This window comes from Vicugna pacos, chromosome 27, assembly GCF_048564905.1.
Source record: "Vicugna pacos chromosome 27, VicPac4, whole genome shotgun sequence".
NCBI classification, from domain to species: domain Eukaryota; kingdom Metazoa; phylum Chordata; class Mammalia; order Artiodactyla; family Camelidae; genus Vicugna; species Vicugna pacos.
In genome coordinates, this window is record NC_133013.1 from 25,255,250 (window position 1) to 25,283,016 (window position 27,767).

At 47.0% G+C, this 27,767-nt stretch overlaps 1 protein-coding gene across 7 annotated transcripts in view; it reads right to left on the reverse strand.

Moving 5' to 3' along the window:
* Nucleotides 1-287: 287 nt before the first annotated feature.
* SCAMP5 (secretory carrier membrane protein 5) overlaps nt 288-27,767 on the reverse strand; it is a 65,707-nt gene continuing 38,227 nt past the window's right edge. For 6 of the 7 annotated variants that reach the window (XM_072951053.1, XM_072951055.1, XM_072951059.1 and 3 more), the window contains 6 exons: nt 8,977-9,031; nt 8,121-8,249; nt 4,949-5,105; nt 3,755-3,856; nt 3,178-3,295; nt 288-2,916 (listed from right to left, as the gene is read on the reverse strand). In XM_072951053.1, coding sequence (XP_072807154.1) covers nt 2,722-2,916; nt 3,178-3,295; nt 3,755-3,856; nt 4,949-5,105; nt 8,121-8,249; nt 8,977-8,983 — 708 coding nt within the window. In that variant the 5' untranslated portion in view covers nt 8,984-9,031 and the 3' untranslated portion in view covers nt 288-2,721. Of the gene's footprint in view, nt 2,917-3,177; nt 3,296-3,754; nt 3,857-4,948; nt 5,106-8,120; nt 8,250-8,976; nt 9,032-21,311; nt 21,443-27,767 lie in introns of those variants that run through there. The other variant, XM_072951057.1, reaches the window with a different exon arrangement.

Below are 27,767 nucleotides of genomic sequence, written 5' to 3' on the forward strand. Positions count from 1 at the left end.
CCCTCTGTGCTACACTCCTGCCCTTGCATACAGTGACCACCTGGACCAAAGCACTCCTCACCCACTGATCCAGCCTTCTACTTCTTCCTCAGGGAACTCAGAACTCCTCCTAACAGGCAGGAGGCCTCTGTGGCAGTTTCAAGGCTGCCTCAGAGAAAGAAGCACACAGAGGTGCATGACTTTTGGCCTCTGGGAATGACAGGCCACAGACCCACTTGACCCACCCGACCTCCATGCCCCACAGCCCACAGTGAGGCCCACACAAAGACACATGACACAGCAGGACACAGAGGGCCAAATGTTCCCTTTATTAAGGTTCATTCAGTTACCACAGACAGACACATTGGCTCAGGCAGGTCAACTGCCAGTTGGAGAATGGTCTGTGTCTCCCAGAAACAAGGAGGAGCAGTGGGCACCCACAGAATGCAGAAGCTGGTCACTGGCTGGCCGCAAACCCGAGGATCCCCAGACTGACCTGGGCCTTCCTACACCCCACCCTCAAGCCAGACCATCCAGCAGAGATGAATCTGTGCCCAGCCCCCACCTCTCAGACTGGTTCCCTCCCCAGGAAAGTGCATAGTTGCCTGGAGATGCAGCATCCCAGGGCCTGGATAAGCTGGGCCACACACAGATAGCAGGTCTTCCCAAGGGCAGAGCCAGGGCATGGCCATTTAGGTCTGAGCCAGGAAAGAGGAAAGGTAGGTAGGACAGGAAGTTGACTGGATGTGGCATCCAACAGGTCAAAGATGCTGGGCTGGCAGCTGGACCATAGGCCTCCTGGAGCCCCAGAGACTAAGAGAAAGGGAGCCAGAGGCCTGGGCTGCAGGAGAGGAAAAGGGAGGAAGAACCCAGACCTCAGATCACTGTTCAGTACTAGGGGCTGTGCCAACTGCTTTCCAGAGAGAATGTGGTAAACCCTGGCTCCTCCTGCAGGAAAGTGGAGTACTGGAGCTCAAAGCTCAGGATGGCACCTGAGTCCAGGTGTTGGGTTCTAAGCAGGAGCCAGCCCAGAGCGGCCAGGCGGGGCTTGGTTTTTCAAGCCAAATAACCTAGATAAGAGGTGGGGGCAGTGAGTGAGAAATGGGCAGCTGCTCCTTGGTTAAGAACCCACCCTCCTCCAGGCCTCCGAGGGAGCCAGGGCCTCTACCAGCAACATTCCCACAGTGCTTGGAAAAGAACAGCCCTACAGGTCTGCAAGCACAGTCCTGGAAGGGAAACGAGTTCTGACAGGGTGAGGAAGGGCAAAGAACCAAGTCTGATAGGCAGAGGGCAGCAAGTAATCTTGATTTGATTTAAAAAAAAAAAAAAGAGCCATAGAGCCTCCCCTCCCACCTAGCCTCGCCTGAACTCCCACTCTGGCCACTGTGTTTGCACACAGGGTTGGGCCTGTGCTTCTTCCTGGGCCTTGAGTTCAAGTGCCCAGAACTGCCCTATGACCAAGAGCAAGCTGGGGGTGCGGGGGACATGATCCCCTCTCACTGGGCCCTGCCTGCCTTCTCCTCTGATCTTCCCTCCAGGCTCAACCCTCTGAACCTGTCCCTTCTATCAGACCCAAACAGAACAGCTATTGCTCCCAGGAATCCAGTGGTCATTCAGACACCTAGCACCTGCCCAGTGGGCTGGGGCTAAACATACGTCCCCAGGGGCCAGTAATTATTTACATACCCTCTGTGACAGCTGCACTATACACCTGAAATTGCCTGGACACCACCCAGATCTTCAGGAAAGGCAGTGGAATCTGTCCTCATGGATGGCAGATGCCACCTAGCGCACAGTAGGGGTAGGGTAGGAGAACTAGGACACAGAAGCTGGGAGTATGGGGAGGGATATAAGCAGAGGGGCTCAAGGGGGCTCTGGGAAGAGGAGGGGTAGGCAAGGCAGGGAAGAGAGGAATCTGCCTTGCATTTCCATTCCCTGGGAGTCAGATCCCCAGGTGGGCTCTGTAACTCTGGCTGTGTGCCCTCCCACATCGAGGCCAAGGCCCAGCTCCCCTGTCTGCTTCCTTGATCTGGGAATGGGCTCAGCCTCAGGAGCAGAACTGGGACACTCAGCCTTGGGGAAGACAAAGAAAAGCCACATGGAAAAGAGAGAGACCCTGGGCAGAAGAGACCACAGGAGTGTGACAGCAGGAAGAGAGGAGGGGAGGAGGAGTTTGAGGAGGGAGAAACCTGGATGAGAAGGAGCAAGGGAAGCTCCCCTACAGGTCCCACCCTCCCACCTACCAACCCCATGAGTGCTAAATACTGTTGCTTCCTAGTAAGACCAAAAGTGGGAACAGTTTCAGCTCATAACCCTGGGGAGGGGGCCAGCCTCTCTGCTATGCCTCCCTCTGCCCCATGAGGGGTCTCTGGGCCAAGGTCAGAGGGGGCAGCCTGGTGGAGGGTGGGGGGCTGGTTTAGTTCTAAACATACGTCTAGCACCACAACAACAGAGACTTCCACTGCACACTGTTCACAAGGGGACACAGACACAGCTACCACTGCACGGGACAGCTCCACGTGCAGCCCTCAGCTCTCAGGGTGCTGAGAGCAGAATCCAAAAGGTGCGGGGAGGGGATATACATATACAGATATATATATATATATATAACTCTGATTCTTTGTACAAAGTGGGTGAGGAGAAAAAGGGAAGGGGGAACCCTGCTTGGTCACCACAATAGACCACGTGGCTTGAACCCCCGTCCCACCGGCCCCTAGCCAGCGCTCAGTAGGCTCAGCTGGTTCACATCTCATTGGAGTACGTGTAGTTGGGAGTGGCGGAATACTGAGTCTGCGGTTGATTCATGGCACCCTGCGCCGCCCCCATGGCTGCATTCTGGGCCGCCTGCTGCACGTGTGGGTTCTTCCATGCCCCTGTGGTCCACTCCTCCTGAGCTTTGCTGAAACTCCCCCCACTTCCCCGATAGAATTTATGAACCTGTAGAAGAAGGGCACAAAGAAGCGTTAATCAAAGGGAAGAAGCAGCGCATCCAGGAAAGGTGTGGGAGTCAGAAATAAGTCATTGTAAAAGCCAGTTCTCCCTCCCACCATGCCCTGTGCACTAGGAGAAAAGTCCACCAAGCCATTCCAGAGTGAGTCCCTTAGAGACCTCTGGGTCCTCCTGTAACCTGGAAGAAGGGCTGTTACAGATTATAGTCCCTTCTCAACACCACCCTCTCACCCTTGAAGTGACACATACCATGCTGAGGGCGATGAAGGAAAAGACAGCCATGACCGTGAACATGACAGTGGGAATGAGCATCACCACCGCTGAGCCAATGTTCGTTCCGAAGAAGGAGATGGTGGCGATCCAGCCGCTGCAGAAATAGGCCAGCTGTGGGGCTGCCTGGCATGGTGAGGGGTATCCAGGAGCCACCCCACTATAATAAGGGACTATCCCATAGTCACAGGGAGAGACCATATCATTGGATGCAAAGGGACCATCTTACTGATCCTTTTATGAGTGGGCCTGTGTCACTCGTTCAGGAAGAACTCTTGGCTCAGGAAACAAGCTCCTGAGACATAAGGGTTCCTTCTTTCAGGTTCTCCTATGATGCTTGAGGCCCCTCAGCACCCCTAAAAACCACTGCAAGGTTCTCCTTCCCATCTCATGCTATGGCCATGTCTACTAAACTGTCCTGAATCCTCTCACACTTGCAATAACTCACGGTGTCCCCACAGGCTAGGCAGCTTAGCACACAGAAGTAAGCAAAGGACACACCCCCAGGTGCCAACCATGCCAGCCCTGGGTCAGTCCAGACACCGCAGGTTCTTACCAGACACCCCAGCCTGGGATGCCCACGGCTTGGATGATGCTGATGACCAGCTGGGCCATGAAGGTGAAGAAGAATGCCATGAAGCTGAAGGAGCTGTCGGTCCTGCAACAGAGGAGATGGTTCCTGTCACCTGGGCAGAGGGCCAGGGCTTCCCTGCCTTCAAGATCTCCAAGCTCTTGCAAGTTTAAGTGAGTACAGAGGGGACAGAAGACATTCAAAGGCCTTAATTGAGAGGCCAAAATGGGACAGCGTTTACTCATCTTTGCAAGTTTCCATGTGTTAGGCCTGTGTGTACAACATTACATAGAGAGATCTCATAAATGGACCACTCACTGGTACATGGATGGTTGGCCCTACTGGCACAGAAACAGATGGGTCCATTGTGGCAGGAATAAACAATCCCATTGTCAAAGGGCTGAACAACCCTACTGGCACCAAGACACCTAGCTCACCACTACATGGATGGATGGACCCATAAGCTCAGAGATGGAAAGTACCATTGGCACAAGAACAGACACCCTATTGGCACATAGATGGATGGGTCCAATTGGCAAAGATATTTGAGGCCCAATGGCACTGAGGAGGATACTTTGTTGACAACTAGACTGAAAGCCTTTTTGCCCACTGGCACAAAGACCGAAAATCCCATATGACACAAGGTAGACACCCAGTGGCACCAGGACAGCTAGCCCTACTTACACATGGATGGGTAGTCCCTTTGGCACAGAAATGGATGGCATCATTAGCACATAAATAGTGTCAGTGAGCATATGGATAGCTTGTTCCACTGGCACATGGATAGATGGTCCACTTGGCACCAAATCAGCTAGCCCCATGGGTACAAGGATGGGCAGCTCCAGCAAGACAACTGGCCCCACTGGCAAAATTTATCATGCAGCCAGCTGCCTGGGGAAGGCAAAACAAAAATAGGCCTGGTCTCTATGTTGCCCCCACCCAAAGGCAGAGTGAAGAAGGAAGGAACTAAGAGGAAGGCTCTGACTCACAGCCCTCCTACTCCAGCCTAGGGCTGCCACGAAGCCTAAATCCTATCTTGCAGTCTAGCTGAGGGTAAACAAAGGGAAAGTGAGTTTGGCAGAATGGCCCCCGCCAAAAAGTGAGACATTATGTAGAGAAGAAGCAGGAGATAGGCAAAGAGATAGGATTAGGAGCTGGGGTTCAGCGCCAATCACTTACTTGAAGGCCTTGTAAATGGGCCGAAACCAGCAGACGTAGGAGCAGGGTGTGAAGAGGATGAGCCAGAGAAAGGCGAGGCCAAAGTTGGTGGCTCCCCCACCTCCGATCAGCCACGCGAGACAGCCCACCAGGTTCACGGCCAGCGTGACGCTATTCACTGCAGACCCAGGAGCCCATGCACACACACACAGACACCAGACACGCACACAGATGCCCAGGCCCATGCAGAAATACACGAGCACACGGACAGGGCACACACACACAACTCAAAGACCCGCAATCAAACACACGCAAACAGCACAAGCACAGAGAGATGCAGACACACACAGACACACATGCAAACCACATTTATGCAGATTCACACCCGCAGTCCACGTCAATGAATACACACACACAGATACATGAGACAGACATACACATACACACACAGAGGAAATAAGACTGTAAGAAAGAAAACTGGAGGCCTGTCAGACCAACCCCTCCCTACACCCGCTCCTAGGGATTTGAGAAATCTGGAGAACAGAGTCTCCAGAGCAGGAACCCAGAGCCTCAGCCCGGCAAGCCCTGCTGAAGGGCCCCAAAGCCTCGGTGTGGCAGAAATGCAGCCTCAGCCCCTGCCCTCCCAGACCCACAGCAATCACCATGCCCAGGGCACAGGAAGACCATCTTCCATCTTCTCTTGCAAAGTAGGGCATGAAAAGAGGAAAGTAAAGGCCTTGAGGAAACATCTCTTCAAGCTATTGTACCATCTGCCCCACATTTAAATGGGGCAGGCAGCAGGGGCTGGGATCTCAGTCTTTGTTCAATTTCTTGGACAACTATCATGCCACCTCTTCCAAGAAGCCTTTTTTCACTACTGCAGCCTTATTCATCTCCCACAGACCTCCTTACTGACCTCCTGCAGACTTGGGCTGCTCCCGTGGTTCCCCAAGTACAAATCCCAGCCCATCACCAAACTAGAAGCTCCCCAAGAGTGAGACCTAGGCTCCCCCTCCTCTGTGCCCACATAAGCTAGCTGAACCTTGGACTCACAGTATCACTGAGTCACAGCCAGCAGGAGCCACAAGTCTCCTCACCTGATGCTGGCACTAACACACACCCAGTGTATCTGACTTAAGGCTGCTCCCTTCCTCCAACATTAGACTCAGTCCCTTTAAGGCCCCACAAAGACTTGCTGAATAAACAAAGGAAGGCGGGCTTAATCTTGGCCTCAAACAGCCAGGCATCTCTGGTCTTGGCTTCTGAATAGAACCCTCAAGCATCTCAAGGGTTATATACATTTCCTTGGGAGCAAAGCTTCTGACAGGCACCTAGTGAGGACTTAGGAAGCTATTTATAGCCCTTAAATCCAGCTCCTGGATGAGATCTTCTCAGGGGCAGAGTTCCCAGAGCCCAGGGTCAGGTGAAGTACTCCCCAAGTCTGGCCCCACAATGCAGTCACCTGCGTGGGTACACCCAACTCAGGGCTCCTCAAAACAAGGGTGAGCATTTCTTCCTGCGTGTTTCAGCCGTATTCCACCATCTCTGTTTATTGCCCCTCAATTTTCTAGAATCTTGGTGTTCTCCCTGATTTTATTTGCTCTATACATAGAATAGACATTAACCTGTTCTTAGATTGGTTTATATCTCTCTTCTCAGTCCCACCTCTCTCCCACACACTTGATCTACTGCTCCGGCTGTAATAACTCTACTCTTCCGAGCAAATATACATTGACTTGGCCACTCTCTCTCTAGCCATCAGCTTTTTTTCTATCTCCACTTCTCTCTTTGTCCAGCTTAGAATCATAATTTATCTCATTCATTTTCTTATTCCCTCCCCTGCCTTGTCTTCTGGTCACACTCACTCTGGATGAACACAATTCCCACCTACCTGTGCTGAATGTCGCTAGGGAAAAACTAGCCCCAAAGAGAAGCTTGGTAGGACTGTAAACTCATGGCAGCCAACCTCAGATGGACCCTGTGCATGACCCAGAAATCTTAGGGATCATATTTCTTTGGATAGTGTCCTCACCCTCTGTCCACAAATGTGCCCTCATTCTAATCCCACTCTCCTCAAAGCTCCTATTCCCACTGTCCATCCTATTTGATGGGGAAAAAATGGGAGCCTTTAGAAGCAACCTCCTCACTCTATTCCCAATATCTACAGACCTACCTACACCTGCCCCATCCCTTCCTTCACTCATGTTACACGGGGAAAGATTCCTTCTCCACCCAAAAGCCAAGCTGGGACTTGCCAATGAGTCTGTCCCTATATTCTTTCTACCATTTTATGAAGGACCTACCACAAAAACAACATTCTTCATCACCTTTCTGGCACAATCACTCATCTCCCCAGGTAAGCGCAGGCCTGACTCAAGGCAACATCACACGTGGCAGACCCTAGCTGTGGTCACCCTGCAGGTGTCTGGCATTTCTAGGGGCTATTTCCCAGCACAGGACAGCCAGCTTGCCTCCTTGCACATGCCTAAAAGGTACCTTTGACCAGGGCTGGGCACAGCCAAGCCCCAACGCCCTAGCATGACACCTTTCCCACCAACCTGCCACAGACAATTAGAAACGAGGGCCTTTAAACTCTTGACCTCAAAATCTTAGAACATTGGAACTCTGGACTTTAAACACTGAGCTACAGGAACCACAGCAATCACTGAGCCAATACCCTCTTTTCTACAAATAAGGATCCTGCTGCTTGGGAAGTGGAGGACCAGCCAGTCCAGCTTGCTCCCATATGTCCTAACTCCGAGCTGAATGTGCTTCTTTTTGAGCAATTTTCCAAAGAAAGCAAGAAAAATGACGTTTTAAGGGAAGGATTCCTCTCCAAATTCAGAATCCTAAGGCAGTCACCAGAGGTTCCTTGGAAAACTACTCCAGTGGGAAGGAGGAGAGGAAAAAGAGAGGGATTAACACCACAGACAGAGACCCCCACCTGGATGCTCTGTGAATGGGAGATAGGGAGAGCTGGGGAGCTGAGGGAAACTGAGGCCCAGCTGGGGAGTCGGCCCAGGAGAGGAGCCTGCAGGAGTCAGGCAGGGAAAGGCTTACTGCTCCACGCAGATGCTGCAAGTGGAGCTGGAGACACTGGGCCTGCAGGCACCCCTCCCCCACGATGTCCATCCCCGCCAGCCTTCCCTCCTCCTCCTCCCCCTCACAGCCCACCCCAACCCACAGCACTCACGCATCCAGAGGTAGTAGAGGCGCTTGGTCATGCTGAGATGCTGGGGAGGGATATCCGCCTCGAAGTCTTGGTAGAAACATGGCTTGAGTGGGATGAATTTGGGTAACGGTGGGAAGTTGTTCACTTTCTCTGTGGGCAAGGCACATCACATGGTATCACCTTGAGTGTTCCCTCCCCAGCGATCCAGTATAATGATTCTTTCCCTGGTCTGGGCTGCCCTCTTGGCCCCTGTGGCCACAGGACACTTTGCTATCCCCACCCAGCCATCCCCGCCTCCTTGGGTCTCCCAAAGTAACCAAAGGCCCAGAGGCAGTATCACTGTCTCTGAAAAGAATAAAAACAATAAATGCTATCCTTCAGGGGTGCAGTACCCTCTTCAGTGCGGTGGGGGCCAGTTCTGGGCAGAGGAAGCAGGATGGGTGAGTCTGGAGACGTGGGTTCCAGCCTCCACTCCAACGTTCATTCTCCTGGGCGAGTCACCACCCCTCTCCAGACCTCAGTTTACCCAGTGGGGTGGGGCTTGAACCAGATAATCCCTAAAGGTCCCTCCAGCTCTGGGCCTTTGGAAACCAGACAACTCAGAAACCAGAATGACAAGGTCTTAGAAAATTAAGGAGTAATGGTGACAGAGGGGCCAGGGACTTGGCCACACATGCCACTCATCAGTCAGATGGACAGTAGGACCAGGGCATCAGGATGTGCCACCTCTGGTCCCCAAGGTCAGAGAAAACCTGGGGACAAGAGAACAGAAAGAATCTGACCTGCAGAAATTAGGGAGCATAAAGGGACCAAGAAGAGGGCCAACCACCCGATGCTCACTGTCGTATCCTACTCACGTGGCCCACCCTCTCCTTACCCGCCATGATGGCGCCAGCCGGCCCAGTGGCCTGTCCAAGCCTCTTTGTCCTAAACTGGAAGGAAAGAAAAGCCAGAGAAGAATAAGGATCATGGCCGACGCAGCCCAGTCCCTTCCTCAGCCCCAGCAGGCTGGAAACTCCTTGGGGCAGGGCCTGTTTCACATTCCCACAGTGGAATGAACCCAAAGGAAGCAGCTCCCATCTCACAGAGCCACCATTTCACCAGCTACATCCTTCCAGGGACTCCCGCCCTTTGCCTCCAGGCAAAAAAACCTATCTTCAGAGGGTGGGAAAGAAAACTGGGAGGTACTCCAGGCAGGGCAAGTCAAGTGACAGAGAAGGCCTGAGGGGACCCCTGAAAGAAGAAATTCTATTCTTGACCCTGAACACAGCAGAGCCCTGGCCTCAGTCACAGGCTGGGCTCCCTTCCTCCTGCCTTTGCCTTCGGTCATTTGTTCATGTCTTGAGCATGTATCATCTGCCAGGCATTGGGGAGAAAGCATGAATAAGACAGGTGGTCCCTGCCCGTGGCATGAAGCAGTCAATAACCTCTGCAGTGAATAATATAAAAGGGAAGGATGGCTATGAGAACATGCACATGGTGGGGAGGTGTAGCCCAGTGGTAGAGTGCATGCTTAGCATACATGAGGTCCTGGGTTCAATCCCTAGTAGTTCCATTAAAAAAACAAAAAAACAAAAAAAAAAACATGCACAGCAGATAGGTGACCTAACCAGGTCTGAGGAGTCATGGAAATTAAATGTAAGCCATAAAGGAGTCCTGAAGAACACAGGGGAGCCGCCTGAGGCAGGGCAGCCTTCTGGGCAGAGGGGAAAGCATGCACAGATCCTCATGCAGGAAGGAGCTTCACTTCTAAGCAAGGGAAAGAAAGCCACCATGGCCAAAGCAGAGAGTGCATAGGAAAGAAGCAGGGGAGGCTGGAGAGGTGAGGCAGGCAGGGTGTGATCCCTGAGGCACTGAGGAGGCAGGCTGGAAGGGGTCCCAAGGTGGATCTGGGGTGTGGGGGGAAGGAGGCATCATGAAGACTCTCTGCCAGCTTAAACCACTGAGTGGATGGTGGGGCTGCTTACTGAGAGCCCCATCATGGGGAGCACCCACGAGAAGAGGTGTAGGGCCCCAGGGAAGAAAAAAAGCTGCATTACGGACATACGAGCCTGAGGTGTGGTGAGACCCCCAGACAGGGCTGCCTTGTAGGCACTGGGAAAAATCTGGGTCGAGGATTCAGCAGAAGGTTTGTGCTGAGACATGCATCAGGTAATTGCTGGCAAGTTAAGGCTAAGAAAGCGAATGAGATCATTTTGCTAGAACAGTAACTTTGGTATATAGATACATAGCTATAGCTATGATAAAAAACAGAAAATGATCTATGACCAAGCATTAAGGCAACACAACACCTAAAAGCTGGGCAGAGATATCTATAAAGTTTAAATCAGGCAAAACAAATCTAGGGTGCTCAAGTCAGGATAGTATTACCCTTAAGGGAGCACAAGCATCTGGGGTGCTGGTAATGGTCTGTTACTGGATCTGGGTGCTGGCTACATAGAGGTGTTGACTTTGTGAAAATTCCTCAAGCACATAATTACAATTTATGCACTTTCCTATGTATAATTCAATTGAAAGTTTGCTTTACAAGAAAAATAAACCCTCCTAGGGTTCCAGTTAAATTCCTCTGGATCCAATTAAGTGTGGGCAATTATAACCTTTTGTGGTCCCTTTGTGATATGAAATCAAATACAGATATAAAAACATAACAACATCTACCACAGACGTTAAAGACAGGGATGACAGAGACATGCATGAAATGATTCTTTCACACAGGTGCATTAATCGAAGCATTGAGGGAAAAAGGCAACACGTAGAATAGTTTATATAGTATGTTATCTTTCATGTTGAAAAAAAAGGAGGGGAGGATATAGCTCAGTGGCAGAGCAAGTGCCTAGCAAGCACAAGGTCCTAGGTTCGATCCAAAGTACCTCCATTAAACATAAGTAAATAAATAAAAACCCAACTGCTTTCCCCCAAAAAATAAAATAATAAAACAAAATAAAATAATAACAAATATATTGAAAAAAAGGAGGGGAGAGGAGAATAAAAAATTTTTTTTCTTTTGCCCTCAGAATCCTACTCGGTTATTTACTGGTTATTTACTCACAAATAAGAAGCAACGGATACATGTTATTCAACATGACACTATTTTGCAATAGCAAATGTTGGAAACAACCTAAGAGCAACTGTTTGAATAAACTATGATACATCATTCAATGGACTACTGTACAGTTGTAAAAAAGAATGAAGATGATGTCTATGAACCGCCATGGAATGATTTCCAGTGTATACTAAAAGCAAAGTACAAACAAGTATAAACAGCATACTATTTTTATACCTTTATGTAAAAAAGGAGAAATAAGAACAGGTATCTAAGTTAGCTTGTTTTTGCAAAGGAAATACAGGAAGAGTCAAAAAGAAACTAATGAAATGGTCACATGACAGGAGGGCTAGGATGAGTAGTGAGGCATCTCTGGGGGAAGATTTTTACATACTTTTCACACACAATGTCTTACATATGCAGAAACTTACACCAGGAAGAAATGAAAGTCTAAAAATGCAATAAACAAAAACAAATGAAGCTTATCCATGCAGCAAACTGATAACACAATCACACAGGAAAAAGAACTGGCCAAGTAACTTGACCTCAGTATCTGTGTTCTCTCAGGGGGATGTATCACAAGAACAAAAACAACTGGAAAGAAATCTGAAATCTTACAGGTCTACTGGTACTACTGGTACTAGTGTGGTGATTCTGAAACTCTGTCATGTGTACTGTAGCAGACAATGGGCGAGAGAATGAGTGTATGTTGTTGGAACCTGGTTCTCAGTGTTAGATAGAATGTGGAATATGGGAAGGTAAGAAAGCGTCCCGTGATGTTGGATTTCAATTGGAGGCATCAGTATGAACTCATGACTTTACAAAAACATATGGCTGGTCCCAAGCCAGGCCAAGGAAACAGAACATTAGCCTAGAACATCTTGTGGTGCCAGAAACAAGCAGGAATTCAACTAATCGGAGAATGTCAAAAGGACACCAGTTTAAAGGGGCGATCACCAGCCAAATTTGGGACAATTAAGAGCATCAAAAATAATGACAGTAATATAACATACTGTGTTTAAAAAATAATCCGTGAATCCAAAGTGATACTCTTGTTTTTATTTTTATTTTTTTCTTCAATAAATGGTGTAACTATCTAGTAAAGGAGTCACGTATAAATATTAAGTAATATTGGTAAAGCCATATTTTTTTTAAATTAATTAATTTTATTATTATTTTTTTAGAGGGAGGTAATTAGGCTTATTTGTTTATTTACTTATTTATATGGTGGTACTGGGGACTGAACCCAGGACCTCGAGCATGCTAAGCATGCACTCTACCACTGAGCTATACCCTTCGCTGATATTCTTATTTTGAAAAAGAGAGGGAGGAAGGAAGGAATAAAGAAAACTCTGCAGAAAAATGCTAGCTATAAATGTAGGAGTGACAGAATTAGAAAATCTCCTAATTTTGCAATCATGAATGTAATAGCTAATTCAGACAAAGATCTTCAATGGCTGCTAAATCTTTCACTGGGTGAAAGACTGTTGGGTAAGAAGGGAATCAGAGAGTCTCAAAGATGACTTATTAATTACAAAGGGGAACAGGCATTTTTATTGTAAAGAAAGCTGGTAGACACCACCTTAACCAGGTGATCAAACTCAAGCTCACCAATAACAGGACAGACAGACATTATGGCCTCCCACCTACGTAGCAGTCCTGACCCAAAATGTTTAACTTGTATCTAATCATAAGAAACAACCAGACAAGTCCAAGTTGTGGCACATTCTATAAACTAATCTGGCCTGGACTGTGGACTGTTAAAAGATGCCAATACCCTAAAAGATAAGTAAGTAAGTAAGTAAGTAAGTAAATAAAGAAATAAATAAAAGATAAGGGATTCTCTAACCTAACGGAGGCTATAAAAACTGATGTGTGAACCTTGATTGGATCCTGGTTCAAGAGGAAAACATTATAAAGGACATCACTGGACTATCAGAGAAAACTTGAATATAAGCTCTAGCTAATATTTTTGTGTCCATGTTACATTTCTTGAGCATAATTATGTTATTGAGGTTATATAGGAAAATGTCTTTGTTCTTAGGAAATATGTGCTCAAGTGCTTAGGGGTAAAGTACTATGATGTCTGAAACTTGCTTTAAGTAGTTCAGAGAGTAAGATGGATGGATAGACAGAGTCAGAATCAAAGCAAATGCGGCAAATGTTAACAACTGGTGAATCTGGGTGAAGACATGTGAGTGTCCTTTATACTATTCTTTCAATTTCAGTGTAAAATTTTCAAAATAAAAAGCTAGAGAAAAAATATGAATAATGTCAGTAATGGATTATAACACATTGAATGAAAAGAATGCACAAGCCTACTACGGTGATACACAAAAGAAAAGCAGGGGGGAAGGAAAAGTCCTAATATAAAGGAATAACAATTTTTAAAATAATCATTTTGCAACCCCCATATGTCAGAACTGATCCAGGCAAGGATTGTCAATGGCTGATAAAACCACTGGGTGAAAGGTGGCTGGGGAAGAGGAGAGGCACATCTTCTGAGTTTCACCCCCTAGATTAGTCATTAATCACAAGAGAGAAAAGGAACTTCCATAATGAGAGGATCTGGCAGACCAAGTGACCAAACTTAGCATTTCTGACCATGGGACGAAAGGACATTATGTGCCTTGTGATGTGATACACAAAGAAGGACAAAAGTTCTCTATGTAGTATTGGTGCCAAAATGCTTAACCTGAAAATAATTACTAAAAAAAAAATCAGACAAATCCAGATTGTGGGAAATTCTCCAAGACAAATGTTAATGTCATGAAAGATACAAATTGGTAAGGGCACTCATCTAAATTAACGGAGACTAAAGAGACATGCAACCAAATGCAGTGAGTGATCCTGGACTTTTAAATCAGAGCTGTAAAGAACATTTTTAGGACAAGTAGAGAAATTTGAACATAGAATCAATAGTAGATATCACTGTTCAATGTTAAACTTCTTAGGTGCTGTGACTGTGCAGGAGAACATCTTTATTCTTAGGAGATACATGCTGAAACATTTAGAAATACAGTGTCTTCTCTGCTACTTACTTTCAAATGGTTCTGCAAAAAAAAAAAATCAGGGATGGATAGATAGATAAAGCAAATGTTACAAAATGTTAACTGGTGAATGCAGGTGAAGTACCCTAGTGCACTGAAATTACAGATGACAATACAGCAGTTCCCTGCACTGTTCTTTAAACTTTTTGTAGCTTTGAAAATTTTCAAAATAAAAAGTTGAGGAAATAAACCTACAGATGGCCAACAGGTACATGAAAAGATGTTCAACATCACTAATATCAGGGAAATACAAATCAAAACTACAATGAGATATCATCTTACACCTGTTAGAGTGGCTATTATCAAAAAGACGAGATAGCAAATGTTGGCAAGGATATGGAGAAAGCGGAACCCTTGTGCACTGCTGGTGGGAGTGTAAACTGGCAGAGCCACTACAGAAAACAGTATGGAGTTTCCTTAAAAAATTAAAAATAGAACTACCATACAATCCAGCAATTCCACTTCTTGGTGCTTAGACAAAGAAAACAAAAACTCTAACTCAAAAAGATATACAAACCATCAGGTTCATTGTAGCATTACTTATAACAGCCAAGCTTTGGAAATAACCTAAGTGTCCATCAATGGATGAATGAATAAAGAAAATGTTTACATATGTAATTTATATGTATACATCTATGTAAAATTCAGCCATAAAAAGTGAAATCTTGCCATTTGTGACAACATGGATGGAACTTGAGGGTATTATGTTAAGTGAAATAAGGCAGACAGAGAAACACAAATACTATGATCTCACTTATATGTGGAATCTAAAACAAAACAAAACAAACAAACAAAAAAACAAGTTCATTGATACAAAGGATAAACTGGTGATTTCCAGAGGCAGGGGCTGAGGGTTGGGTGAAATGGGCGAAGGGGGTCAAAATGTACAAACTTCCAGTTATAAATAAGTCATGGGTTTTAATGTACAGCATGGTGACTATAGTTAATAACACTGTAATGCATGTTTGAAAGTTGTTAAGAGAGTAAATCTGAAAGTTTCTCATCACACACATACACAAATATTCTTTAACTGTGTGGCAATAAATGTTAACTAGACTTATTCTGGTGACCATTTCACCATATACACAAATATCACCATGTTGTACAAATATCAAGTTGTACACAAGAAAGTAATATAATGCATGTCAATTATACTTAATAAAAATAAATATTTTTAAGTTGGGGGAAATATATATAGTTGCATGTGGTAATATACACACATAGAATCTCTAGCAGGACATCAAGAAAAAAATAACTGTGGTACCTGGGGGAGAGAGGAAATGAATAGATGTGGAGTAGGTGAGAAGAAGAATTTTTACTATGTATCTTTATACCATCAAATCCAAGACACCATCAGTTTTAAGATCAGTATCTTATTTATCAAAAGAAAGGAAAAAACACTGCCAACTTATAATGACAAGATGCCAAATTTTTAAAGACACAGACATTAAAATGTTTTCAGAAATATCAAAATGTTCATCCTAGAATTGATGAAATTGAGGACGTCCTTTTTCATTATGAATCATGTAAATGTATTACCTGTTTAAAAAAATAAAAGTCAGGCAGAAGAGGCTGAGCTGGCAAAGAATGAGCAGGAGCAGCTGATAAGGCAGGAGGGAAACCAGGAGAGCGTGAATTTTCCAAAGCTAGAACAGAGTAGACAAATGTGACAGATGCCACTGAGAGGTCCAGCATGAAAAGGGCTGGACTGAAAAGTGTTCATGACGCTCAGCAACAGCGAGTCATCTGTGACTCCAGCAAGAACAACTTTGGTAGCGGTGGCAGCTGGGAGTTGGGGTTGGCAGGGGTGTCGGGGAGTAGCTATCAGATGATACAGTTGAACACATAAGCTGAGAGCAGGTGTAGACAGCTCTTTGAAGAAGCCTGCCTTGATAGAGAACAGAGATAGGGTACTACCTGGGTGGGATATGGGGTTCAGGGGGTACAATGGCTGAGGGTTGTGTGTAAGATGGAAATAAGCTAGAGATGTGAAGGATCCAGGGAACAGTTGCAATTACAATAGAGACAGAAGTTTAACTGATGAGCAAGCCCCTGAAAGGGGGAGAAGCATGGGGTCCAGTGCAAGGAGGTGGGACAAGCCTCAGTTCTAACAGGGGCGAAGGAGAGCATGATGCCAGCAGATGGAGGAGGTTTGAGGCTTTGGAAAGGACAGTGAGAGTCCCACACATCTGCTTCAATTTTCTCTGTAACATAGACAAGTTTGAGATGAAAGGGAGGAGAGAAGAGAAGAGGCTGCAGCTAAGTCAATGGGCAATTACAACACAGCCTGAGAAGTGCCCCAGGAGAGCAAGTACACAAAACTGGAAGCACAGAGGAGCACCTCCCTGGTCCATCCTGGAGAAGCCAGGGAGGGCTTCATAGAGGAAGCAACATCAGAGCTGAATCTTGAGGGATGAATAAGAGTTGGCCAGGAAAAGAGATAACCAGCAAAGCACATGGAAAGGCCAGGAGAGCAACGGCATGGCACACTTAGGGAACAGGAAGCACAGATAAAGCCTAAAGTAGAAAGAGGGGAAAAAAGGCAAAATTAGGGTTTAAAGGTGAGAGGGGCCAGTCATCGTGGCCTTGAAGGCCATGGGCAGGATTTGAGCTTTATCCCCTGAGTCTTTCAAGCCACTGCAGGAAAGAGGCCACCCTTTCAACAGTTTGACTTTTAGGTTTGGGGGTTTGTTTTTAATGCACATATAAGCATATGTAACAAAAAGTGAGATCATTTTACACAAGGCATTTTATAATCTGTTTTTTTCCACTCAACAATATGTCATGAAAATATTTCACATTAACGAATACAAGTTATCTCAGTCTTTTTAAGGACTGGTCAACCAGGCCAACAATGTCCATGGCCATGGAGCAGTCAGGCATGACATGGGCTGATTCGGCCATCAGGAGGTCACAGCTTCAGGGAGTGGTGGGGTAGAGGCCAGCTGCCAAGAAATGAGGAAACATGAAAAGAGGAAGAGAGACAAGTCTAGCAGACTAACCTTTCAAACACTCAGCTGAGATTTTAATACAACACACACAGAGACTATCAGTGACAACAATGAAACATGCACCATACACTAGAGAATTAACACTAGCCAACTCTCAATAGTGAGATTATAAGTTATTTGTTGTCTTTCTTTTTATCTTTATTTTCTAAAATTTCTACAATGGCCATATGTCACTTGTAGTTAAGGCAAAATTATAGGTTTAAACGGCAGCAGCTAGAGGAAGACACCAGATTAGAAAGGTTTTTCTAGATAGGAGCCTTGAGCATATTTATAAGCTGGGAGGAAGGTCTGAAGGAAAACAGTGGAGAGGCTGAAGAGACAATAGAGGGGGAAACAGCTGATGGATATTGGTGCTTCAGGAGACAGGTAGGTTCAGCATCCATAGCACAGAGTGGGAGCATTAGATTAGAAGCACTCCTTCTAATGGGATTCAAGAAGTGGAGAAACATGGGTGTGGTTCCACCTTCCACATATACCCTCCACTAGCCTTCTTCATGAGTAAAAGGCTTTGGGATAGTAGCACAGTTTGGAATACTCCTCCCACGGAACAGAATAGGGAGCTGATGGGAAAAGGAGAAGTGTTTCCAAAGTGATGAGGCTGGAGACTCTGCATGGAAGCAGAGCCAGCCTGCCCTGGTATGCGATGGTCACCAGAAGCTTTCTATATTCTGAGTATAGAATCCAGAGTTGGGGGGCCTGCTGCTGAGGTGGGACAAACAAGCAAAGTGACATAGTAATTGAGGGCATGGATCACAGAATGGTTAAAATCCTAAACCATGGGGTCCAGAAAAGACACAGAAGCTGTCATGCTCATGGGACAGAGAAAACGGAGGTGTCAGAGAACTAGCCGTCTCCTTGAGGCCCCAAAGTAGATAAAGCAGAAACTGGACTGTGGTCAGAGAAGAATACTGGAATTCAAGATTTCAGAGGTGGCTACATGCCAATGATGACCAGATTCACGTGTGGCTGGCAGAAAGGGTGGCTGAAGGAGGCATCACCTCCCACAAGACAATGGGATGTGGAGTGGGAGACTGTGGTCCAGCTTTAATGTCTTCCAGGAAAACAAAGAAGAGAGGCAGGGGGAGAGTGGGTACTAACTAGACTGTAGGAGACTCAAGGGAGGAGACTCTAACCCTGGCTCCAATCTGACCCCCAAGCCTGGTCCCAGGCTTTCTCCCAAAGGTATACCCATGGTTACAGAGAAATCAGTGTAGAAAATTAGAGACGGTGGGAGAAGTCAGAGCACAGGGCAAGGCTGCCTTGTTTGTATATGGTTAGCCCTGAGAGAATTTAAGCTTGGGAGGGCTACAGAGGCTGAGGTCACAAGAATGGAAGGTTCCAGTCTCCTCTGCTCTTATTTCAGGGATAGCCTTTAAAATACTTGTATTTGTGGGGTGGGGGTGGGAGGGTACAGCAATGACTGGTCTCTGCAAACCAAAGTTCTTAAACTGAAAAATGGGGAAAGTAGCAGTTTGCTCCTCAACTGAGAGTTTTTCATAATGTTGGGGGTATTAGAGGTGCTATATATCCCCCCAAAATGTAGGCCTAAGAAGCACCTCCTTAGTTATCAATAAGATAGCAAATACGACCTGAATTTTGCTTAAAAAAAAAACAGATTACAATTTATTCCATTTCTTACTGTGTATCTGGGAGGACAGAAGGTCCCACAATAGAGAAAGTGAGGTTCATGGCAGAGAGAAGGAAGTCAAGTCTGGCCTCAGATCAGGACCTGGGGTTAGTTCCAGGGCTCCCTTACTCACCAGCCCTCTCTCCAAGCATGAGCTTCCCATGCTTGGCATAGAAATGGTCATTTTCTTCCTGCCTGCCTAGAGCCTGTCTGCTAAGATGGCAGTTTTCCCCTCTTGCTCTACCTCTGGTCCCCTTATCTCACACCCAGTCCCACATCCCCAGCCCTAATGTCCCAGAACTCTGAATCATCCTTAGAAAACATCACTCTCCTGGCATCACTATTACTGTCCTATGATGACGCTTCAGTAGCCCCTACTGATCCTGTGCCTGGCATTCAAGGCCTTGTGTCATTCAGCTACAAACCTCCCACCCACCACCTTTTACTTCTCTACCTGTTTCCCATACAACCCATACAGCCCATACAAGAGAGATCATATCTAGCCATCCCCTCTGCTTCCAATGCCCCAAACCAGAGCCCTGTCACTCCTCTAAATCCTACTAGCTTCTCACATCCCACCTCATCTAGGAAGTCCTTCCAGACATCCCTGTTGTGCCTCCCACTGCTTAAATTCTGAACCAGTTATTGGGCACCAAGTACTCCCTCATTCTCACCCAATCTCTACCTCACTCCCTCCTGGATGGGGCTTCCAGGAGGGACCCAGTACAGAACAGGGCACAGAGCACAGTCAATCATGTTCTTGCTCAAGACTTGGACACCCTCCCAAGGAGTGGGAGTGGAGCAACGGATGCCCTCCAGCAATCAGGCTAAGCCCACAGCTTCTGTCACCCCTGCTGTATCACACTTCCTCCAGGAAACCTTCAGAGACTCCAGGCTGTCAGTAAGAAAGGAAGTTCTCTGTAGAGGAACTGCTGTGTGGAGGGGGCAGGGAAAGGGAGAGGAAGGCAGAGAGAAGGGGGAGGAAAGGGAAAGGAAGGAGAACTGATAGGGATGCTCTAAACTAGAACAAGCAGCTTCCTCAAGGGAGATCAATACTTAGTCCTATTATTTCATCCCTAGAGAAAGATGCTGGCAAAGAGATGCCCAGAGAGGGGAATCAATTTGTTCAGAAGTGGCCAGCTGGCCCGCCAGGGAAAGGGTTAAAGAAACAGCCACAGCATCCACAGCCCCTACCCAGAGCTCCCTTCCCAGGACCCTGCTAACTCTCCAAGGGTTTGCTAGACTTAAGAAGACCCTCTTTCTGTGGCCCATTCACCAGAGACAGTCCTCTCTCAGCTCTTCAGGCTCACCAAAGCCAGATCAAATCTCAACTACAGAGATTTGTGTATCCCCAAACAAAATCTCTCTCCAGTCATGCCTATGCAAGAACCATTTCCCTCTTTCAGAGGCCTGCCTCTTGGAAACAGAACAGGTAGAGCACAGGCTGCAAAAATCTCCAGACTGGCCCACCCCATGGGCACAGTCACATGGCTGGGCTCACAGGCCAGGCTCCCCAAAGGCTATGCTAAATTCCCACCTCTATGCCTTTGACCAGACCATTCCCCAGAAATGCCCTCTCCTCCCAACCAAATCTCACAATCTCCAAGAAGCTTGCTATTCACTGGCTCTTGCCTCCCTTCTTCCTTATGCTCCTGGTGTCCACGGGAAAGTCCTGGCCCTCCCTAAACTCCTCAGCCTGGAGCTGGGCCATTACCGGTTTGAACGGCCTGAGTTAGCGAATTCTCAGTCCCAGACTCTACTTGGTTTCCCCAACTCCTAGATCAGGAGCTCCTAGAGGCAGGGGCAGGGATGGGTTCCCAAACATCTCACCCCCATCCTCGTGACCCACTCCTGCCAGCGTTGTAATGCGCTTCTTCCGGCGCCCCCAATACACCACCCCAAAGCCCTGGTGGACCCCAGGGTCAAGCCAATGCACCCATCCCCTGAAATCCCGAGGAGGCTCAGACCAGCGGGCCAAAGGTCTGCTGCCTCCGGGAGGCGGGGGTTGCAAGGGTGGGGAGTACAACCTGGGTCCACCTGCAGGCTCCTCTTGTGAGGAAAGACCAAAAGGAGGCTTCAGTCACCCCGCCTCCAGGCGCCCCCAACCCAGGCCGCGTGCACCATCCCCAGGAGGGGGAGGCCTGTTTCCAGGGAACGCCAGGTGGGCCTGGGGGTGCTGATAGAAGGCCCAAGGCCCAACTCCAGAATCCAAGGGTCTGACGTCATCTAAGACCCAGGTTCCCTCTGCTGGAGCCGGTAATGGGGATGGTGGGGGTTGGGAGGCCTGGGAGCACCCGGGACGCTCTTCCTCCGCCCCAAACAGGGAAGGTCACCTCCACTCCCCATCTCTCCAGCTCCGCCTGCCTCCTGCATCCAAAGGTGAAGCGTAGGAGGTACAAAGCTGGAGATGCGGAGAACCTTTCGCCCTGTGCCCAACTTCGTTGCAAAGCCCTTCTCTAGGCCTTTAGGCCCGGGACTTACCCGCCGCTGTCGCTCGGCAAAAGCCGCCGCGCTGCGCTGCGCTGCGCTGCAACCAGCGATGCGGCGCGGAGCCGGCCACGAGCCGCTCCGGGGCTGGGGGCAGGGTGCGCGCGCGCGCGCCTCGGGCCAGTTTCTCGCGCGCCCGCGCCGCCCCTGCCTGCAACAGCCTCTCTCGCGAGATTCCCGCGCTTCCTCTAGGGCTGCTCTGCCTGAGCTCGCGAGAAGGAAGGCCTGGCCACCCCCGCACCTTACAGGAGCTGTCCGAGGTGCTAAATTCCCGGGACAGCGCCCGGTCAGGTGGTCTGAGGGCACCACGGGGACAAGAGCGAGGCAAAGAGGTCGAAGAAAAGACCCAGAAAAGGAGTCTGGTACCAACTACCAGAGCCTCAGCTTCCAAATCCGTAAACTGGGGAGAATAACCTTCCATGCCGGTCCCAAGAGCCGCTGAAACGAACCAAAAAGGAAGAGTGAGAGGGAGTTTGTAAGCAGGAGAGTGTGATAACTGATGAAGGCCCTTCAGATCCACAGGCCCAAAGTGACAAGGAGAGGATGAAGGACAGAAGGTCAGAGATGAGACATAAAGAAACAGAAACGACACATAGACAAGGACACACAGATGCACGGAAGGACAGACATAGAAAGACAAGAAAGGAGAATCTTGAAAATAAAGACATAGAAACATGAAAAGGCAGAGATTTGCAGTGATCACAATTTGGAGAGAAAAATAGACAAGGAAAGATAGAGAAGAAAGAGCATGATAAAGTGAGAAAGAGGTAAGAAATAGAGATTGACAAGCTATGCAGAGCAATAGAAAGAGAGAGGCTTAGAAAGAGAAACAGAAAAGAAATAAAGAAAAGAGAAAGAAACTGTGATATACAGAGATGAACACTGAAAGTGAGTAGAGACCAGGGTAAATGTTTAAAAACCCAGAACTAATAAGGGTTGAGAGAGACCCACTTGGAGAGATGAGGCTCGGAGTGAAAGACAGGATTTTATTGTGAATGGTGTTTATGCTGTAAACCTCCTGTGGGATATCTACAGCTTAACCCAGCCTCTGTCCTGCCAGCCAATGGCTCTTGCCCTCCACAGTACCCTCTGCCCACATCACCCTGGGCCTAGAAGGGGGCCTCAGTGGGTGGGAGACACTGTGGGGATTCTTTGCCCTGAATAAGGGCTCTTTGTCTGACTCCAGCCTGCTGAGAGTGGGGCCTCACTCCCACAGCTGGGATAGAAAGGGGGCAGGAGTGAAGAAAGGCAGACAAGAATTAATGCAAGAGAGAGAAGAAAAGGAGGGTGCTTCAGGGGCTGTGGAGGGTTGAGCAGAAAGCATAATCTATGCCAGTCAGGACAGAAGAGTCGTGGGCTGAAGGGCAGGACACCAGGGTTCTGCTTTTGGTCCTGTGCTTGGTCCACTCAATGGTCACTGCTGTCTATCTCTGCTTTAAGGCAAGCCTTAACTGATTTATAGAGTTGTGAGAGGACCCAATGAAATGGTGAATGGGACCCTGAGGAGGTTATCAAGCATGGCTCTACAGGAGAGATGTTAGGTGTCCATGAGGGCCCCAGGAAAGATACATGGGTTCATATGAGTCTTCAGGAGAGGGATCTGATGTTCACAATGAAGGTTCACAGTGGAGATGTCTTGGATCCACATGGGATTTACAGGAGTTATCTTGTGGTTCATGTGGGTCCTACAGGATAAATGTTTGGGTTCCCATCTGATGGCCACAAATGACTTTTCCCCAGTTAGGAGAATTAGAAGGGCCTCCTATTTGGCTAACAACTGAGGCAGGAAAAGTGCCCAGGTCCAAAGTAAGTAAGAAGCCCATCATTGTCCCAGTGGATTGCACCTTCAGAATCTGGGTAAATAGAAGAGAACAGTGCTTCATGAGTGACAATCATTTAAACAAACTTTAAATTCAACAAGCATTTGCTGGTCACCTATGAGAAGCAGCATAGTGCAGTGTTTAAGAATATGGACCTAGAAGGCAGACTGCCTTCCCCATTCCAGTTGTGTACATTTAAGCAAGGCATTCATCCTTACTGAATCTTAGTTTTCCACATATGTAAAATAAAGATGATGATAACAGTATTGATGTCTTACAGTTCCCATGAGGATGAAATGAATTAACACATGTAGGCATATGTAACACATGGGATAGTGCATGGTACACAATATGTATTTAATAAATGTTAGCTCATACTATGTGCCATGCTCTGGGGGCATGTCTGGGACATGTATTTCTCATGGAGAAAGGCAGAAGTGAAAAAGCTTGAGCCAAACCATACAATAACACATTAAAAGCTTCTTCTCAAATGTGATGAATATCATATCTGCTCATGTGCCACATATCAAAGCATGACCTATGGCTAATGCATGGGCAACAGGGAAACTTGCTCCCTCTAGAGGATGCAAGGCATGACAAATACTAGGGATGTTTAATCCTATAGCAGGGAGGGAGCAAATGACTGGGAACAGTAAGACAGTCACCTGTTAAGCCAGCTCCAGACTGCTTATATTTTTCTGCTCAGCTATGGCTGAATAAGGCATGTACACCCAATGGTTTCTGCAAGAATATCTATGTTATAGGACAGTAAACAACTGGAAAGAAATGAAGACTGACATTTACTGAACCCTAAATATGTCTGAGTGAGATGCTAAGCCTCATGACTGTACTATAAAGTAAATGGTTTTATCCCCATTTTGTAGATGAGGAAAGTGAGGTTCAGAGAGGTAAAGTGACCAAGGAAATAGAATGGATGTACCTAAGAAGAGGAAGAACCAGTATGTTTAGGTTGGGTTTCCCCAGAAGCATACACTGAGATAAGGATGTGAGTACAAATGATCTATTTGAGAGAGATCCCAGGAAGCACTAGTAGAGAAATGGAGGAATTTGAAACAAACAAATAAAAGTAACCCAATTCAGGGTGCAATAATGAGCAGGTTACTACTGTGGGCAATAGTGGCTCGATCCTACTGGGGACCTCTGGGACACAGTGCAGAGTACAATGCAGTGGTCCTACCAAAAGAATGAGGAAAGCACGGGTTGAGGGCTGCTCCTGGCACTTCCAGATTTCCCTGTGTCTGAGCAAAGAAAGCCCACAGGCAGAAAATCTCAGGGGCTTGCATGCTCTAAGACTATAAGAATAAGAATATATGCTCTAAGACTATAAGAAGCCATCAGGAATGGCTAGATGGGCACGCGAGGGCACTATACAGTAGCATATACTACAACCAAGATCTAAATCCAAGTCTGTCTGGCTCTCAAGCCACATCATGCTGCTGTTAGTCCTGTGGAAGTTTGCAACATGGAGTTTCCTTTCTTAAGAAAGAGACTCCTGCTCCCTCCACCTTACTCCATGCTCCTGGTCTTATGAGATGCCAAGTCTCTGACACTTATGTAAGTATGTATGCCTGATAGCATAGCACTGAGCATACAGTGATGCAAATTCTTGCCTGTAGAGCCATGGCACTGTCAGAGCAGTTCATTCAGTTCACTCATTGGTGGGCAACCTAGAGCTCAGAGGGTTCACTCTAGACCTCCCTCTACAGTGCCTCTCCCCGCCACACCTCCTTCCTACAACCTCACTCCCCATGTTTGTCTTCTCCCCCCAACCAGACTGGAACCTCCTCAAGGCAACCCACAGTATGCAAGAAAATATTTTCAAGTCACTTTTGGAATATATGAAGAATTCTTACAACTCAATAATAAAAAAAAGATAATTTACTATAAAAATGAGCAAAGGATCTGAATAAAAATTCCTTCAAAGAAAGATAGACAGATGGCTGATAAGCACATGAGAAAGCATGCTCAACCTCATTAGTCATAAGGGAATGCAAGTCAAAACCACAATGAAATACCACTTCACATCCACTAGAATGGTTATAATCAAAAAGACAAATATTAATAAGTATTGATGGGAATCTGCAGAAATTGAAACCCTATACACTGCTGGAAGGAATGTAAAATGGTACAGCCACTTTGGAGAACAGTCTGGCAGTTTCTCGAAGAGTTAAACATAGAGTTACCATTTGACTTATCATTTCTACTCCTAGGTATATACCCAAGAGAAAGAAAAATGTATGTTCACAAAAGACTTGCAAATTCATTGCAATTTTATTCATAGTAGCTAAAAACCAGAAACAGCCATCAACAAGAAAATGAATAAAAAAACAAAACCAAGAGAATGAATAAGCAAATTATTGTATATTCAGACCTTGGAATATGAATTAACAATAAAAATGAATAAGCAACCAATAACTACAATAACATGGATAAATCTCAAAAATATTATGTTGAGAAAAATATGCCAGACCAAAAAATGTATACTATATGATTCCACTTATATGAAGTTAAAAACCAGAAAACTTAGTGTGATAGAAGAATAGTGGTTCCTGGCTGGGGATGGAGGTAGACTGACTGAAAAGGGACAGAAAAGAAATTTCTGGGGTAGTGGAAATATTCCAGATCTTGTTTGGGATGATAGTTATAAGGTATATAAAATCATCAAAACTTACCAAACTGAAAATCTAAGATCTGTGCATTTTGTTGATTATAACTCAGGATAGGATTGCTAGCTTTAAAAATGGGGATCCCTGGGGTAGCTTGAGTCCAGAAAACATAGATAATTCCAGGCCTCCAAGCTCTTGCCTATACCAGAAACCCAGGTCAGAGACCACCTCTCACTGCTTCTCTTCTACCAGCAGTGCCTCCAGTAGACCACTTGGGGGCACTCACGCCTGCTCTTGCACTTGGCATCCTCTAACACTTGCAGAGCCAATTCTCCACCAGCTATGTTGCTCTGCTGGCAGCTGGAAGTGCTGGGCATTGGGTAGCCTGCTGGCCTACACACAGCTCATTTTCATCACCACCACCTCTTGCAGGCTTGCCAGCAGCTCTGAACGTGTAAACACTCACTGCTCACGCGAGTTAGAACAGGAGTGCACTCCCCAACCTGCTCCCACTAACTGTCCAGAGAGAAAAAACACCCTTCACAAGTCCCAGCCTGGGTCTGGCCTGGTAAGCACTGACCTTGGTCGCTGGCTGAGCCCCTGGATACCAAATCCATAGAACACACTCCAGTCCTTACCTGCCTGACAATTTGGGTACATTGCAAAGCCAGTCTTGCTTTTCCTCCACAGTCACCCTTCCCCCTCCTCAGTCCGATACCTTCTCCACTGGCAACTTTGCCCTCTGCAAAGCCCTGCGCTACCTCTGAGGTGCCCGGAGCTCCCAGAGCTCTATCTCTGGTTTGAATTCTCTTCTGCATTCCAGGCCCATCTCAAACTGGGACTCCAGACATTTTCCCTATATTTGTTCCTCTGTGATCCTGCCTCTAAAAATGGCCCTATCATCAGCGAGAAGACACATTGACATCATGGACCTCCTGATAGGCGTCACTGATTTCTGTGATGTTCTTGCCTCCAAAATGCATAGCCTCAATCTAATCATGGGGAAAACATCAGATTGAGGGAAAAAATAAGTGACCAGTACTCTTCAAAAATGATTGTGTCAACCCTCAGTTATCTAAGCCAGACCCCTGGAAATTAAGTCCTATCAATTCTGCTTCAGAATCAATCCTCCTGTTTGCATCCCCACATCCACTATCCCATTTCATCGTCTCTGCAATAGTCTCCTCAAAGGTATTATATCCTCTAGTCTTTCACCACCTGACATCCTCTCAAGCCATTCTCCTCCAAGCAGTCACAGGGATCTTAGTCATGCCACTCTCCTCCTTAGGACCCTCCTGAGGCTCCCAACCGTTCCTGTCACCCAGGACTGCTTGCAGTTCGAAGAATTCAGTTTCTCTTTTGCCTCCTTGCTTTTGCACATGCTGTTCTATCCTCTCTTCCCCTCACCTGACTCCCATCCCATCTGTTTTCCTAGAAATTCTGACTCTTCTTAGGACTGGAGCTCAGAGGACCTTCTCTAGTAGAAGCTGCTCTTTCTCCTCCTTCCAGGTACCATCAGGCCAGGTGCAGCATCCCATAGCCTGCTGGTTTCTCTCCAGCAGACACACCACACCCTGTGTCTCTCAACTTCCCACCCTCTGTCCTTCATTGTTTCTGTCAACAGCTGGGCTTTGTTCATGTTGTCCCTGTGGCTAGCTGATTTCTACTCACCCTTTGAGGGCCCCCATGAGTCGCTCCTCTGGATGGCTCCCTGGACTACATTCCTCTGCTTGGTGCTTCTCTCTCTGCCACGCAGGGCTGTTGTTACCTAGGTGCCCGACTCCTCATGAGACTGTGAGTTCCGGGGCAGGCGGGGAGGGAGCAGGTCCACCCCTGTATTGCTCACCGTCACCCCACTGCCAGTCTCAGGGAAAGGAGACCATGATCGAGCGGTGTGTTTGCGAAATGTTTAACAACTGGCTCTTTAGGGGAAGTATATATACATAAACATACACATATATTTATTATAAGTTTTAATGATATGTGTATGTAACACACAAATT